Source organism: Callorhinchus milii, unplaced genomic scaffold, assembly GCF_018977255.1.
Source record: "Callorhinchus milii isolate IMCB2004 unplaced genomic scaffold, IMCB_Cmil_1.0 Scaffold4, whole genome shotgun sequence".
In the NCBI taxonomy this organism is placed as follows: Eukaryota; Metazoa; Chordata; class Chondrichthyes; order Chimaeriformes; family Callorhinchidae; genus Callorhinchus; species Callorhinchus milii.
The window spans coordinates 78186955-78205427 of record NW_024704745.1 but is presented as its reverse complement, the minus strand read 5'-3'; the positions used below and the strand labels follow the sequence as shown (position 1 = coordinate 78205427).

The 18473-nt window shown below is 41.9% G+C and overlaps 1 protein-coding gene across 6 annotated transcripts in view; it reads left to right on the top strand.

Annotated features, from left to right (window-relative positions):
* herc2 (HECT and RLD domain containing E3 ubiquitin protein ligase 2) overlaps window positions 1–18473 on the top strand; it is a 133342-nt gene that overhangs the window by 111 nt on the left and 114758 nt on the right. For all 6 annotated transcript variants that reach the window (XM_042334465.1, XM_042334462.1, XM_042334464.1 and 3 more), the window contains exon 2: window positions 1157–1176. In XM_042334465.1, the coding sequence (XP_042190399.1) occupies window positions 1157–1176 (20 nt within the window). The remainder of the gene's footprint in view (window positions 1–1156; window positions 1177–18473) is intronic.

Here is an 18473-nt window from a genome sequence, read left to right as displayed (position 1 = left end):
CATCTAACCTCCCACCCCTCACCATCTCTCTAACCTGCCCACCCTCACCATCTAACCTCCCACCCCTCACCATCTCTCTAACCGCCCCCCCACCCTCACCATCTCTCTAACCTCCCCCCACCCCACCATCTCTCTAACCTGCCCACCCCTCACCATCTAACCTCCCACCCTCACCATCTCTCTAACCTCCCCCTCCCCACCATCTCTCTAACCTCCCCCTCCCCACCATCTCTCTAACCTCCACCCCTCACCATCTCTCTAACCGCCCCCACCCCTCACCATCTCTCTAACCTCCCCTCCCCACCATCTCTCTAACCTCCCCCACCCCTCACCATCTCTCTAACCCCCCCCCACCGCCCCTCAGCACGAACCACCGCCTCCCCTCTACCGGTACCGGTCTCCTCCGTCCGTGCCCCCTTCGCCTCACGCCCCCACCCAACCCCCACCCCAACCCCCTCACCCTTCCCGACTCTTTCCCCGTCCCCAGGTCACCTTCCCCCCTACGCGGTGTAGCGTCCCGATAATTGGGGGGGGAGGGGGGGGGGGCTCGAGCCAGGATTGACTGGTACCCTGACGGGACGAGGGGAAGCGGTAGACGGGCTCCTCTTCTCCGCGCCCCCACCCCCACCCCAGGGATTTTGCCGGAAATTATTCAGCCATTTTTGCCGGAAATTAAAATAGTTTCGAGGCCCGAAGTCCAATATTTCATGTTTTTTTTTAGTAATTTAGACGATGTGTGGGTGGGTTTTTTTTTTTTGGGGGGGGGGGAGAGGGGAGGGGAAATCGCCTCAGAAATTTTTTTTTTTTGGGGGGGGGCCAAGAAAAAAAAAACCCCAAATGAAAAATATTTAAAATAAAAAAATATAATTCTTAAAAAAAATTGGGGCACTCCCCACCCCCCCCCCCCACAAAAAAAAATCCCGCCCCATTGGGCGTGAAAACCCGCCAACCCCCCCTCGGCGACCGTTGGCGCCCGCCTCGCGCCATCCAACGAGAGAGTGAGAGAGAGAGAAAAAAAACCCGCCCGATTCGCGCGTGAAACCCGAGCGATTGGGCGCGAAAACCGCCCAACCCGACGGGGCCGACCGTCCGTTGGTGCCGTGGCGCGCGGGTCCGTCCGTCAGTCAGTCAGTCAGTCCGTCCGTCCCCCACTCCGGGCTGAAGACGGATTTGCAGGTATCAAACAACCCCTGTACAGTATTTCGAGTGTTTTTTTTTTTGGGGGGGGGGGGGGAAGTTATTTGTTTGCATCTAATTTATTTTTTAAAAAAAGCTATGTCGCCTTTTACCTCCAGAGCCAAGGTGATCACGAGCGTTGCAAAAAAGATGTGGTTGGTGTGTTTGCTTGGCTGAGATGCCGATTAATGCAGTTGATCATATTTTTAGTACCAGTGCGCTTTCTCTCTCTGCGGACTAGAAGGTCTTAATGGCTTCTCTCTCTCTCTCTCTCTTCCTCCTTTATTATCCATAATACCACCGGCGGCAGGGGTAAGGCAACCCATGCCCTAAATGTACTAATGTGACAGGAATAAGTGGATGCTCCTGTTCAGTGATTATTTAATGGTGTTAGGAGGAAGCCATTTTTTTTAAAAAAAGGGACTTTAATATTGTGTTCACATGAGATGGCCGTGGTATTGCTCTCGATTTGGGTGTGCATCAACATGCACTGCAGACTGTTACCAAAACTAAGGCTTTCTGGCTCCGGTCTGCTACTTACCTGCCCGTACCCTCCGTTCCTCTGGCTCCGGTCTGCTCCACATCCCCCGCCCCAACCGCCCTACCATCGGTGGCCTTCAGCCTCTCAGCCCCGAGGCTCTGGAACTCCATCCCCCAGTGCCTTCGCCGCTTCCTCCCTTTCCTCCTTGAAGGCCGGTCTCAAGACCTTTCTCTTTGACCGTGCCTTCAGCTCCCCTCTCGACTCTCTACCCCTTCCTCGCTCCCTCCCTCCCCTCACCCTGACCATTTCCCCCCAATGCTCGGGTCCTGACCCAACTGTCCAGCGCCTTGGGACGTCTTCCCGACGTGAAAAGCGCTCTATAAATGAAATCTTGTTGTTCTTCTCTTGCACTTCTGGGATCAGAGTGCTTTCAGTTTGAGCTTGGATATTTAAATGATTGTACTATTGCCCCCTTTGTTACAGTTTATCTTCATCTGTGTTTGACTTTGGTTAAGATCCATGTATTCCGATAGAGCTGTAGTCTGATGAAGCAGAATTGGATATAATAATCCTTGCATTTGATATAGCGCCTTATCATGTGGTTGACACATCTCAAAAGCGCTTCGCAAAATATACTGTAAAGTGAATTGACTGTATATTTTGTGGGTGAAATGTGGCACCCAATTACGCACAGCAGTGTCCCACAAACAATCATGGAATCAGTGACCAAATTATAATTTTATTTTTGTTACAGTTTATCTTCATTTGTGTTTGACTTTGGTTAAGGTCCATGTATTCTGATCGAACTTTAGTCTGATGAACAAAATTAGATGTTAAAATGCATCTTGAAATTGAATAAACTTATTGGCTTCTTTAGCATATGCTTTTTTGAGTAAAATGTAAAGATTGTGCTGAGCCAGTTGCATATGATGAACAGCGTTATAACAATAATAATCCTTGCATTTTAATGTAGCACTTTATCACATCTTCGAGATGGCTCAAAGCACCTCACAGAATATATTGTAAAGTGAATTGACTGTATACTTCTATAATAATAATAATAATCCTTGCATTTGATATAGCGCTTTTCACGTCGGGAGGACGTCCCAAAGCACTTCACAGAACACACTGTAAAGTGAATTGACTGTATTTTTTGTGGGTGTAACGCGGCAGCCAATTGCGCACAGCTAATATCCCACAACCAGTTGTAGATTGAGTGACCAAATTATTATTCCTATTATTTTTTGTCCAAATTATTGAAAATATTCTTATCGATTTGTGAAGATGTAACATTTGTGCGAGGAGGTATGGTTGACATCTATGAATGTATATGTTATGAGTGAATTTATATGAAAGTATATTAGATTGTAAATAATAATAATTCTTGCATTTGATATAGCGCTTTTCATGTCTTCTAGGCGTCTCAAAGCGCTTCACAGAATATACTGTAAAGTGAATGACTGTATATTTGTGGGCGAACGCGGCAGCCAATTGCGCACAGCAATGTCCCAAACAGTCGTAGGTTGAAAATGACCAATTTATTATTGTTTTTGGTTTTGGAGGGATTATTATTAGGTGTGTGGAGTAAGGAAACTTGCCCAAGGTTTCGCCCTCTGCCTGGAATTGAACTCGGGTCTCTCACTTGCAAAGTGAGTGCTCTAATCACTGAGCTACAGGACTCCAAATCAGGGATGATGTAGTGATGTAATGTGTTGCTTCAGTGTATCATGGAGTAATAGGATATTGATATGCACCTGCTTTTTCCACACATGTATCAGTTTTTCATCTGGGTTGTGGCATCAAAGGAAAAGCACAGCCAGATGCTTACCCACGGGGAATGAAATTGAAAATGGAACTTCTAGCCTTGTCCCAGACTGGTCTTGTTCACTTTCTAGACACTGCCTACAAAAGGGCATTAGTCGTGGCATGGAGCAGACTTCTTGTCAACCCTTTAAGCAGTCTGGGACGCTGGCCTGCGTGAAGGGTGCTATATGAATGCATGATGTTGTTGTTGTAAGCCGTGAAACAGCAGGTGTTGTAGTAAGATCTGAGAATTGAAAAGCAATTGTTAGTTTAATTTGTGCCAACCAATACTTGGGTTATGGTTGTAACACAGTATTTATCATGTTTGCTATTCTTGAAGCTGATCATAAATTCTAGCGTTTTAGAAAAATCTCAACAAGGTATTTTGGCTGTTTGATATCAGTCATTTACATTGGGTCGGCAATGCTATACATTTGGAATTGTTTTTGTTTGATTTTGTATTGGTGCATTTGCATCCCAGACTACCTCTGAATTTAAATGGGTGCCTTTTTGTACGTTTGAATGATCTAGAATTTTGGGCGAGAGTTCAACTGGTGTTGGTACTCTTCTGGCACTCCCCAAGTTGGCTGTTTTTTGCCAAAGTGATTTTAATGTGGTTGAAAATGGGTAGAATTGGATTTCTTGCCATATCATGTTGGGTTGATCGGTGAACAAATGCTTTGTGAAAGTGGAAGGGAGCGCATAATGTTCTCAAATAATACAAGTAATAATAATCCTTGCAATTGATATAGGTCTTATCATGTCGTAGAATATATTGTAAAGTGGATTGACTGTATATTTAGAAGTCCTACATATTAGTGGTTGGATTCGATTCCAGGGTAGGACGAAACGTTGGGCAAGTTTCCTGAATCAACACGCATCTGTTTACTTAGGAGTAAGTAGGAATCCAGTTATTAGTTGATTGGAGGATCGCTTTTCCGGGAGTAATAATATAATGTGGTCACTCAGTCCACAATTGTTTGAAGGACACTGCTGTGTGCAGTTGACTTGAGTTTCCCCACAAAATACATAGTCAATTCACTTTACAGTATATTCTGTGAAGCGCATCGAGACGTCTCAACGATATGAAACGTGATATCAAACGCAAGAATTATTATTATTATGTGAAGCGCTTTGAGGCATGATACGGTTCTATATTAAACGCAAGGACTATTATTGTTAAATTGGCTTCAAATTCTATAACTTGGTATCCAAAAAAAGTGGCTTTTATAAACTGATTAAAAAGTTTTTGTAAATATAAGAAGGCTAAATATTAAACATGCTGGAGGTATATATTTTCACTGCAATTAGGTGAGGTGTGTAATGGTAAGTTATTGTAAACAGTTTATCATATTGAGTCCAGTGTTATTCTGCACACAGTCGGTTTGCCATACCACTGTGCCATTCAATTTAGTGGCAAAGTAAGAGATTGGGAAAGCTTGACAAGAGTGAGCTCTGATGGGGTCTCAATAAGCTGAATAAACCAGATTGTTGTATTAATTGCCTCATGGAGTCAGCATTAGAGCTTTGGAGTGTGGAAACTAAGATGGCATTAGAGGAGAATTTTCTATGTTAAGATATTTTAATAATAATCCTTAATAATCCTTGCATTTGATATAGCACTTTATCTTGTCGTTGAGACGACTAAAAACGCTTCACAGAATATAGCTCAGTGGTTAGAGCACTCGCCTCTCAAGCGAGAGCCCTGGGTTCGATTCCCGGCAGTTCAGGGCGAAACCTTGGGCAAGTCTCCTTACTCCACACACCTGATAATAATCCTTCAAGAAAAAAAACAATAATAAATTGGTCACTTCAATCCATGACTGTTTGTGGGACGTTGCTGTGCGCAATTTTGCTGCCGCATTTCGCCCACAAATATACAGTAATTTCACTTTACAGTATATTCTGTGCAGCGCTTTGAGACATCTAGAAGACGTGAAAAGAGCTATATCAAATGCAAGGATTATTATTGTAAAGTGGAGTGACTGTATTTCCTGGGTGAAACATGTCTACCAATTGTGCACAGCAACATAAATTTTAATCCCTTTAAAATAAATAATAATAATAATTTGGTCACTTAATCCACGACTATTTGTGGGGCGCTGCTGTACGCAATTGGCTGCTGGATTTCGTCCACAACATATATACAGTCAATTCATTTTACATTATATTCTGTGAAGTGCTTTGAGGTCTCAACGAAGTGATATGGCAATCTATTGAAGGCAAGGATTATTTTTTGTTTATAATATTTTGGCCTGACTGCAACAAAATGAAACTGGTCACACTCAGCATGTTTGTTGTTAGTGGGCCTGCAAAGCAGTAATTGTTGTGAATTGAAGTTGGTGGTTACCAAATAGCTTTTTTCAAAGAGCCGGCACAAACACAATGGGCCGAATGGCCTCCTTCTGTACTGTATGACTGTATTAATACTAGCAATAATAAGAATAATCCTTGCATTTGATACTGTGCCTTATTATGTCGTCAACATCTTAAAATGCCTAATATGACTTTATTGTGAAGTGTAGTGACTGTCTATTTTTGTAGGTGAATGTTTAGTAACATTAATGAATGTATTTCGCCCACAAAATATAATCAATTTACTTTACTCGTGGAGTCCTGTAGCTCAGTGGTTAGAGCACTCGCTTTGCAAGTGAGAGACCTGATTTCAATTCCAGGCAGAGGGCGAAACCTTGGGCAAGTTTCCTTACTCCACACAGAGCCTAATAATAATCCTCAAAAAAAAAACAATAATTAAATTGGTCATTTTCAATCTACAACTGTTTGTGGGACATTGCTGTGCGCAATTGGCTGCCGCGTTCGCCCACAAATATACAGTCAATTCACTTTACAGTGTGTTCTGTGAAGCGCTTTGGGACGTCCTCCCGACGTGAAAAGCGCTATATCAAATGCAAGGATTATTATTATTATTATTATTTATAGTATATTCGGTGAAGTGCTTGAAGTGCTTAAAACATCTCAACAACGTGATAAGGCGCTATATCAATGCAAGGATTATTATTTAAATCAATGGGCTTATTCACTTCACTGAGTTATAATAGTTATGTGCATTACAAGTAACAGAATAACCATCACTTTCACAACCACCATTGTGAACAGTAATGAGGAAGAAAGTGAACACTCAATATTTGGAGAAATATTGGTTGGAGTATGGTAAAGAAACAGACAAGATGTACTTTGTTGATTTGTGTTTATTTACACTCTTGACTGTGTTGCTGGTGCACAGAGTGCGTGAAGCTTTGATAATTATCCTGGGGCATAGCTTACAGCTCAACATTGGTGAATTGTTTTGTTTCGCTCTTACATTTAGAAATCCCATTGTAAGCCCCGAATGAAGAGTTTGCTAGTGTTAGTGATCAGCACATTCACACTTTTTAAAAGAATATTCTTGGTCTCCCCTGTGCTACTGCCTGTGCAATGAGCCCTACTACCCAGAAAGTTCCGGGTACGATCCCTAGTATGTGATCAGTTAGCTGATTTCAACAGGGCAATATAAGAAATATGACAATCACCCTTGGCTATTGTAGAGAGGAAACAAATCAGGGATCCTGATTAATGTGATGCATTTCATTCAGGAGAGAGAAGAATCCTTCCTCTTTTTCACTCACCCCCCCCAAAAAAAAGTAGATGTAGCATGTTAATTGTTCATGTATGGAGAATGATTTTACAAAAAGTAAAATTTGACCACTTTTTCCTATTTACAGTCAATAACTCATCACCTGGAGATTAAATCTCTGAATTCTGTCTTTTCATAACTATTCTAATGATTTTTTGGGGGTCATCTAGGTTTCTGATGTGTGGAAACCCATCACTCTGATTAAGAGTATCCAAACCAAGCTAAGTTCCATATTATATATAATTTATTTATATATATATAAAATAGATGTAGTATATATTATATAATATATGTATTATATATTATATGTAATATATACATATGCCACCTGCAAATTGCAATTCCCCTGTAACTGGAATAGAATACATAGTCTCTTCCTGGAAGTCCACACCTGCTTCCCTAATTCCAGACAGTACTAGGCCCAGGTTGTCAAAGAGCTGAGGCTTGGGGAATTCAGAGTGTGTGTTGAGGCACTGCTGGAGTTTAGCTGATACCTTACTGTTGAATGTACTGTCTGGAAAGCTGTCTGCTGCTTGACTAGATCGTTGTCAGGTAAAGGTATCAAGGGATATGGAGAAAAAGTGGATAATTGGAGTTGAGGTATAAATCTGATCTAATAGAAGGTGGGATAGCTCAAGGGGCTGAATTCCTGTCATCTTTCTAGCTAGGACCCAACCTGTTAGGGTTAGCTTTTTGAATGATGTGGACTAGACTTACCAAAGTTTTAGACAGTTATTTAAGTTGTTACAGGAAAGTTACTTCCTTATTTTAAATGCAGTAGAGGAGCAAAGGCACCATGGTGTAGAGATACACAGGTCATTAAAAGTGGCATTAAAAGGCCATAAAAAGACGAATGCAATCTTTGGTTTTGTATCTCCAGACATAGAATACAAAAGCAAAGGACATTGTTGAGTTCATAAAATTTGTTTTGTCATAATAGGAGTATTGTCAGTTTTGGTAGAAATCAGTAGAAAAGTTTGTATGTGTGTGAATGTCATTTTGGTGGATGTGGATATGTAAAGGTATTCATGATGCAATAATCAGTAGATACTGTCTAAATTAAAAAGAGTCACTGTCAGGAAGTAGAATTTAAAATGAGGAAATGTTTCTACACAAGATTGTAGGAGAGACAAAGATGGTTAGACGTAGTGACAACTAGAATGTGATTATATTAACTTGGAAAAGTCCTGTGTGAAGGAGATGCCAAGAAGTAGATGAGAAGGATACCACCTTATTTTATTATGTGATGTAATCTCATTCTTTTTATATTGATTGTCACTTGGAGTTTAAGTTTAGTCATCATTGAGGTGCTATAACTGGTTTGTAAAGAGACCACTTTCTTCAGCTCAATGTGTGCAAAACCGAGGCCCTCCTGATTGGCTCACGTCAGCGCCTCCGCACCTCAGGCGCTGACACCATCAGCATCCAAGGCTGCACTCTCCACCTCTCAAAGCCGTCAGGAACCTCGGCGTTTTGTTCGACCCTGAGCTGTCCTTTCTTCCCCACATCCGCGCCACAACTGGCACCGCCTTCCATCACCTCCGAAACATCGTCAGACTACGGCACTACCTCACCCCTCACGCGGCTGAAACTCTGGTCCACGCCTTTATCCCCTCAAGGCTGGACTATGGGAACTCTCTCCTCGCCGGCCTTCCCGGCACCTCCCTCCACACTGCAGGTCATTCAGAACTCTGCAACTCGTGTACTGTCCCGCACCAGGCTTCGGGACCACATCACTCCCACCCTCGCTCTCCTCCACTGGCTCCCTATCCCCCAGAGGATCGAATTCAAGATCCTCATCCCCACTTACAAGGCCATTTACGGCCTCGCTCCCTCCTACCTCTCCGATCTACTATCCCCCTACCTACCTGCCCGTACCCTCCGTTCCTCTGGCTCCGGTCTGCTCCACATCCCCCGCCCTAACTGCCTTACCATCGGTGGCCGGGCCTTCGGCCTCTCAGCCCCGAGGCTCTGGAACTCTATTCCCCAGTGCCTTCGCCGCTTCCTCCCTTTCCTCCTTCAAGGCCGGTCTCAAGACCTTTCTCTTTGACCGAGCCTTCAGCTCCCCTCTCGACTCTCTACCCCCTCCTCGCTCCCTCCCTTCCCTCACCTCACCCTGACCATTTGCCCCCAATGCTTGGATCCCGACCCAACTGTCCAGCGCCTTGGGATGTCCTCCCAACGTGAAAGGCGCTCTATAAATGCAATCTTGTTGTTGTTGTACAGCTAGATCTTATTCTTTATCTTGTTCTGGCTGGGTTGATTTTCCTGAAAGGCTTAAAAAGAGCCAATATCAAATGTCCTCAGTCTTGCAGTACAATTCAGCAAAACATTTACAAAATCACTTACTCCTGGGCTTTCTCCTTCATCACCGTAACGTATGCTAATTTGTTTTGTAAATGTTCAGCAGTTTGTAGGACGCTGCTGTATGCAATTGGCTGCCGTGTTTCGCCCACAAAAATACAGTCCATCCAGATTTACAGTATATATTTTGAGACGTCTCGAAGACATGATAAGGCGCTATATCAAATGCAAGGATTATTATTACAGAAAATGTTGCACGGCCACCAGTCATTTTAATTGTTTTCATCTTTTTATCTAAGAACCGATTATGTGAAATAATAATAATCCTTGCATTTGATATAGCGCTTTTCACGTCGGGAGGACGTCCCAAAGCGCTTCATAGAATACACTGCAAGTGAATTGACTGTATATTTGTGGGCGAACGCGGCAGCCAATTGCGCACAACAATGTCCCACCAACAGTCGTAGATTGAAAATGACCAATTTATTATTGTTTTGTTTTGGAGGGATTATTATTAGGCTCTGTGTGGAGTAAGGAAACTTGCCCAAGGTTTCGCCCTCTGCCTGGAATTGAACTCAGGTCTCTCACTTGCAAAGCGAGTGCTCTAACCACTGAGCTACAGGACTCCACAAACTAATGTGGACAAGGAGATATTGCAGATAATTGGCCATCATGCAAGATGCAAATTGGCTACAGTGCCAAAAACAAAGTTCCATCACTAGTTATCGTGTCACTTTAATGCCACACTGTGCCAATCCTTTCACTCTGTCGCTCTCTCTCTGACTATAATTTTCTCTTTCGCTGACTCTGTAACTTTGACCTCCTCTGGCTCTAATCTAATCCTATAATGTACACTGTTAAATACTTATCCTTATAGCATCAGCAGAAAATTATCCAGTTGCGTGGATGCATGAAGTTCCACACATGCACCATTTAAATGTACAAAGCGACTAAATCTTTGTATGCATGCATACAGTTTGATGATTTCTTTGCCGATATTGTAGCCTATATCCCCTCTTTATCATACTGGGTATTAGCCACCCTCTGGTACTTTGACCATTTTTAATATATGATTGTAAGGTATTGACCTAAACTTGATCCTATCCTTACAACTAATTTGCTTTGCATCAGTCTTTTGCTTATCTGCGGTATTTCCTATCTCGTCCAGAGTTCTCGTCAGGTGCTCTAGCTCTCGCTGTCATATGGGACTGAGTGTACCTTGTACAAGTGGCCTTTCTTTGCATGTTGGAAGGCTATTCAACCTTGGTGGCATTGCAGATAAGTCCCAGATCCCTCCCACTTACCAGTAGGGGTCACTGGATAGGAATTAGAAGCAAGTGTGCTTCCTGGTGAATTATTTTGTTTGCTAGAACTGGATGCTGAGTTCAGGATTGCATTGTTGAATTATATTGAATTATATTGTCGCAATATATTCTGTGAAGCGTTTTGAGATGTCTCAATGATGTGATAAGGCACTATATCAAATGCAAGGATTATTATATTATACATTATTTAGAAGTTTTAATAATCTGTTTGAGTTTTGGATTTTGTCAGAGATTGTGCAACTGAACAAAACCAATTTTAAAATGTCCATGAATTATTTTCTTGTCATATGATCTTTGGAATTGGTAGCTCTAGTATTGCTAGTCTGGTACCCAAACTGAGCCCAGAACAGGTTTTCGTGTGAGTGGTTTCTAGGAAACAACACCGCTTCTCTCACATTATTGCTGCCAGAGGAATTAAACCGTAAGGCACTGTCAAAAGAAATACACCAAACTGTCTACTTGAATGATGCCAAAAACAACTTACATTGGTATAGTGGCCATCACTCGGGGTAGAGTTTTGGAGCGTATTTAATAGTATATTTAAAGAGCACATTCAATTCTGTGACAACAACCGAATGCTAAACAGAATGAAGTTAAATAAGATTCTTATATATGAACAGGACAAAGACGGCGACAGGGAATCCATTATAGGACTGGAATGGGAAGGATGCTTCTTAGGTCTAATAATAATCCCTCAAGAAAAAAATAATAAATTGCTCAATTCAGTCCACGACTGTTTGTGGGACACTGCTGTGCGCAATTGGCTGCCGCGTTTCACCCACAAATATACAGTCAAGTCTTGGAGCTGGGTCTCTTAGTTACGCAATCCAAGAGACTCAATGGGGTAGGTCTCATTGATATTTTTCTAAGAAAATTAGTATCTGCTTGGAGGAGATAAGTAATTTTAGCCTCTTGGAACCTCAACCAAGCAGTAATGCTTGAGATTAGACCATGACTCATGTATTCTGTAATGATCCACCAGGCTAATAACTAGGATAGTGGGCTTTAGCTATGATGAGAATTTGAGAATGACAAGCTAGATATAGGATTTGCCATTTCCCACTGATAGAGTAATCCAAAACAAAGAGGATAGTCTTGCAATTTGAGGTAAATTGGTTAGATTTAAGATCACAAAAAATTTGTTAACCCTTGCATTTGGTATAGAGCCTGGAATAATTAGAATTTTGAGATGCAGTAAACCAAGGATAACTCATCCCAAGCTTAAATTGTCAATACCATTTAAGTCACCATGATGTCAATATCCGGACTGCTTCCGCGGTAGAATATTAATAACGGATTTCACTTTACTTGTAACTCACGTATAACTCGTCGCATTCTAGAAATTCTTGTAAATACTTACAATGTAAAACTGATTGGATAACTCGTCCTAGAAGATGGCGTCTTGCACCTCAAAGGCCACCTGCCTTATCCCGTGACTGCTGTGGGTACTTGATGCTCTGGCGTACTACCTCGCGTGAAGGGCGCTATAGAAATGCAAATTGTTGTTGGTGGTGGTGGAGGTCAGGCACACGTGTACAGAGGTGGTGTCTGCAGTGAGCAAGTGCTGGCTGAGCGAGTGAGAGAGAGAGCAGTGCTAACGGGCCTGAGATCATATGTTTTAGTAAATAAGCTAATACTTCAGTGAGTTTTAACAAACTGACAGTTGCTGGGGCCACTGACAGTTGCTTGCTCGCAGGCACAGCGTGTATTGGTGTAAAACTTGTTCACAGTGCCCCTTGTGGCCCGGGGGGACCTATGCCAAACTCGCCACTCCGGATAACTTGTTGCTCAGCTCTTTTCCCTTGGGGTGAGTTATCGGAGTTTACTGTAGATTTAGTTTACTGTACTACAGAAGGAAAAACTATTTCCACTGGCGAATGGGTCAGTAACCCGAGGACACCAGTTTAAAATAGTTGTTAAAAGAAATGGGTGAGGAGAAATTTTTTCACACAGCAAGTTGTTAGGATCTGAAATGCATTGCCTGAAAGGGTGGTGGGAGTCGATTCGATAACAACTTTTACGAGAGAAGTAGATAATTATTGGGGAGGAGAAGTTTGCAGAGCTATGGGGAGAGAGTGGGGAAGTGGGATTGATTTGGATAGCTCTTTTCAAAGAGTCAGCACAGACACGATTGGCCGAATGGCCCCCTTCTGTGGTGTATAATTCTATAATTCTATGATGTGTACTTAGAAAACTATAGATTTGGGGAGAGGTGTAGGATTGGGATTAAAATATCTATCTTAATCCTATAACATTGCAGAACAGGCTCAATGAGATGAATGGCCTCATCCTGTTCCCAGCACCAGGTGGTAACGCACATTGGTTCTTGTGATCATAAGATTGATCTGGATGAATAAGACACTTCTGATATCATCCTTCCTTCCATCCACCCTACTATTTTCCCCATCACTGAAACAACAATAACAAAATTACATTTGTATAGCGCCTTTCATGTCGGGAGGACATCCCAAGGCACTGGACAATCAGTGTTTCAGACCTGAGAACATAATAACATCAGAATTAGGAGCAGGAGTAGGCCATTCGCCCCTCGAGCCTGTGCCCCGCCATTCGATAAGATCATGGCTGATCTTCTGACCTAACTCTAATTACCTGCCCTATCCCCTAATCCCTCTTTTTTAAAAATCTATCAGTCTCAGCCTTGAAGATGTTCAAGGACTGACATCTACAGCCTTCTGGGGTAGTGAATTCCATAAATTCACTGCCCTCTGAGTGAAGAAATCTTTCCTCAACTCTGTTCTAAAAGGCTGAGCTGGGGGTCGGGATCAGAGGAGGATCTTGAGACGGGCCTTGAAGGAGGCAAAGTAGGAGGTGAGGTGGAGGGATTGCGGGCTGGAATTCCAGAGGGTGGGGGCTGAGTGGAGGGTGCGGGCAGGTTCATAGGGTTAGGAGGTCCCAGAGGTAGGGGGGTGCAAGACCATGGAGGGCTTTGAAGGTGAAGACCAGGATCTTGAACTTTATCCTCTTTATGATGGGAAGCCAGTGAAGACCTTTCTTTTCGACCCTGCCTTTGGTCACCTTCTCCGCCCTCCCCCTGGCTCGGCCCCGGGATCCGTTACTGTGAAGCGCTCTGAGACGCCATCCGGCATGGAGGACACTGTATAAATCAAAGTTGTTGTTGTGATAGGGTCACGGAGCCTGGTGCGGTAGAGGACACTGGCTCCAGAGTTCTGGATGATCTGCAGCCTATGGAGGGAGTAGTTGGGGAGGCCAACAAGCAGGGAGTTTACATAATCAAGCCTGGATGTTATGAATGTCATGTCGATCAGACATTCTATCAGGACAGCAATGGTCCTGGAGTTGAGTGTGGATGCGAAGTGATAGAGTTGGGTGTCCTCCGCATGCATGTGGAAGCTGACCCCATGACTGCGAATGATGTCACCAAGAGGGAGAGTATAGATATTGAAGAGGAGGGGACCAAGGACTGAGCCCTGGGGAACAGCGCACGAGTTGTAGGGGCTAGAGGAGAAACCGTTTGTGAGATGAAATGGAGACGGCGTGAGAGGTAGGATCTGAACCATTCAAGGACAGAACCATGAAGGGTGAGAGGAGAGGTGGTGGAGGAGGATAGAGTGGTCAATGGTATCAAAGGCTGCTTTTTACTCATCAGACGAGATTGCATATGGGACATTCCTGTGGTGTAATTTGTGCAGTGAATTACAATGTAGTTTGCTGGATGAGATATTTTTGATGATTATTTCCTCTTACCTTTTCTTCTAAGTGTTCACTTACAATTAAAACGGTAGCAAATTATATTACTTGTAATTATATTGCTTGTAATTTCCTGAATTAGTTATGACTCTTTTCATAGAATCATACAGCACAGAAAGAGGCCATTCGGCCCATCGTGTCTGTACTGGGTCCGAAAAGAGTAATCCAACTCAATCTCACTGGCCCACTTTCGCTCCATAACCCTGCAATCCTGTCCTCCCCAAATACCTATCTACTTCTCTTAAAAGTTGTTATTGAATCGGCTTCCACTACCCTTTCAGGTAATGCATTCCAGATCCGAACAACTTGCTGGGTGAAAAAATGCTCCTTTTGAGGAGCGTTAATACGTAATCTACAAAAAATATTTTTCAGTCCTTGGGAAACTCAATACCCAACGATTGAAAGATGCAATCCATGGGAAATGGCATTTTTACTTACTTGATAAAATGTTATATAATCGGATGTAGAGGCATTGTTTTCAGGACGTTTGGGTAATTTGCATTTTATGTGCATCCCATTTCAAATACTATTGGGGATGAGAGAGCTCTTTTGTAATTTTGTAACATGTACTTCATTGTTAGATTTGAAGAATTGTTTTTGAAAAGCCTTAATGTATTCCTTGTGTAAAGGGTAGATGGTTTGGCTTTTACTCGTGTATATTTGAGTCTTATAAATGCTTCCGAAAAGGTTTTGAATGGGTTGATTGTTGAATGCGCAACAAGTAACCATTACTATGAAATGAAGATATTGGACCTGCCTTGTTTCATTGCCAAGTTGTTGCAATTTAAGAGCAGCTGAAATTAAGCTAGGTTTGGGTTTGTGTTAATGACTGTTTACGTATCCGTTATACTATTTATTTTTCTTTGATGTAAATAGCATGAGGGCTTATAACTACGAATAAATTTCAATCTGCTATTTGCTGCGGGATTACGGGTGTTGCTTGTTAGCGATCGCAGATGACATCTTTTTGTAACCTAACACTGGATTCCTGTGTTTGCTAGACAAATGCAACCCAATACTGTGGATTCCTTTCTTTGCGAGCCATCTTTACTATCTTGATGGTAAGCGTTAAGTGATGTAAACTCAGCTCATTTTAATGTACCAAAATATTCTAACAGGTCCTCCTTGTAGTTTGTTAACTGAATTGAGCGCTGGTTTGATTGAGTCTACTGTGCACTTGTTCCATACCAGACATCAATGTTTTCTGTCGCTAATTACCCAGGTTCTCATGTTAAAAANCACGGTTGACTGGTCGCTGCTGATGGAATTTCCCATGTAATGTTCGCTATAGGCAGGAAGCGTCATTGATGTCGCTTCCAGCATTCTGCAGGTGCTAGAAGTGTGCAACAAGTGTTACTGATTTCACTTTGAGAAAAAGGTAGTGTTGGTGGTATTTCTTGTGCATAGCATGGATATCCACAACGAACCAGAAATTATGTCATTGGCACCTTATGACCCCAAAGTCAGCTATTTTTTCAGGCTTCGCGATAATGCAACCCAACATGACTATGTTTTAATGGGATTGCTCTATATTTAGCGATAAAGTATAATGTAAATTTGTAATTTTGTAATGTACCGCTTTTTCATCAGTGGATTTATTTTAAGTTCTGAATTTAATAGTTGTACTGCATACAGGTTGCAGTTGATGCACTGAACACAACCACTAGATAGATTGGATATCTAAAATCGCAGTGCTCTAGCATTATGGGTGGGTGGGTAGCAAAAACACAATTGGGGACTTAGTTCTCTTTAGAAAAGTTTAGTCTTGGGAAGTTGGATCAGTTGGCAAGTTGCAACAATGGTTTACTCCTGTCTGAAGCTATTCATTACTATGTTGTAAGATCTCAATCGTTTGGACTTGGATCCAGGAATATGTGGAATGGGGTGGTGGTGGGAAACCAGTTATGTAATTTGTGGTGCCCTGAATTGTTGTCCATGTAGAACATGACCAGAACATTTACAGAGGTTGCGCTCTGCCTATAATTTCTTGAACATTCCTGGACCATTTCGGGAGTGCGATGGATGTATTTTGAGTTGAGATTTCCTTTCAGCAAACTGCTGTATTTGGAGCTTGCTTGCAAGTGTTTGCTTACACATTTCTCCTATATCTCTTTGGATATCTGATGAGCCAAGGCTTCTTCAGCCGACTATTGCCAAGTTTTGTGCATGTTTGGGGGATTATCAGTGGGTGATCTGTGGTCTCCATTACAAGGGGAATTTAACCTTTGTAAAACTTGCACAAGGATACATTTAGAATAAAACACTCAGCTTTGGAAACTCAACGTGTGTTGGTGCTTTGGGGCAGATTTCTCAAAGAGCACCTGGTCACCTTCTTTTGAACAAGAATTTGATTTTGTGCTTCTTGATAAATATGTGTTGTTTTGTACGTATGAAGGTTAACTAGAAACTGATAATACAGTAATGCAAGTCCATTGAAGAGTATCCAAACCAGACATATAGGCCAACCACTGTACACTTGGAAATTTCCATGTGCCTGGAAGAGAATGCACACTCTCTTTGGCATGCACTCAGAGAGTTTTAGAATTTGAGAAATAACACAGCAGCAAACAACAAATCAAATTTATAGAGCTATTTCAGGTCGGGAGGACTTCCCAAGGCATTGAAGAATTGGGCCAAGAACATCTGTTTTCTGTTTAAAAAACGTGTTTTAGGAAATGTACTGTAGAATTTGTATCCCTTTATTGTTGTAATTGTTCTTTTTGTTGTGGTTAGCAAGTGCCTATTATTGGGAAACTGCATTGTTTTAGCTGCTTATATCTCAGTCAGCAGTGGTCTCAAACAGATTTTAAGGTCTTTATTATGATTATTATTAATGTTTCCCCCGTACATACGTGCATGTGTATCTTCCCTCCTCTTCTCCCCTCCACTCAGAGGACTGATTGCGTACTCTAGAGTTTGCAGACAGAAACTCTGCTTCTGTGAATTTTCAATAGCAGAATTCTATACCGTAAACTACTGGATGATAGCATCTCTGAAAAACGTTTTGGGATCAAGCTAGCCGTGACAATAACTGTGTGTTTTCGTATATTTGCATTTTGTCTTACACACAATTATTGCTATGGCACTGTGTTAGCTATTTAAGAACAACAACTTGCCCTTATATCGCCCTTCACCCGGGTCAGCGTCTCGGAGTGCTTAACATGGCAGAACCTGACGCCGAGCTGTGGGAAGAAGAAAACGAGAGACAAGCAGGTGGTCAGAGCCAGCTGAGCAGCGGCAACGAGTAGTGGCGTGGGGAGAAAGTAGGTCAGAAAGGTGAGGAGGTACCAAGGCATAAAATGATTCGTAGACAAGAGAGAGGATCTTGAAATCGAACATAACTTGTAGAGTGATTTATGAAAGAATGAATAAAGATTTGAGTAAATCTTTATTAATAAATGAATCAGCGTAGAGTTGAGAGCTATACACTTAATGCTATAATGGTGTCTTATTTATCTGTCATGATGGAGTGACCGTCCCCATCCTGTGAATAAGTGAATTTGGTGGATCATCAAGCTCTTCTAAATGACTTGCTGCTTAAACACAGAAAGCGATCTTTTAATATTTTGCTATCATTGCTGATTGCATGTCATATGTTGTGAAAATTGCATACCTTTAATGCAGAAAAAAAATTGATTTCTAAGTTTACCAATTGAAAAATTAACTATATAACCTCTCTATCTGAGCTCAGACACATAATATAAAATAAGGATGGTGAAAAGATAAAAATTAAATGTATTAAAAGTTGACATACTTTTTAATCTCGATTAATCAATTCAACGGCATCCAAAAGTATATTTTAAAAGCTACCCACTAACTAACGTAACTTAACAATAAATGAGAATTGACTTGTTACAAGCTGCTGAAATGTTGTTTCTAAAGAACTCAATCTGCAGGGCGGTTTGGTATATGAAGCTGTTACGGTGAGTAGGATATGAAAATGTCAAAAATTCTTTTTGCCAATTAACAATTCATTGTAATCTTTGTAAAATAGTGTTTTAAAACTGTTTTGAAAAGCTGT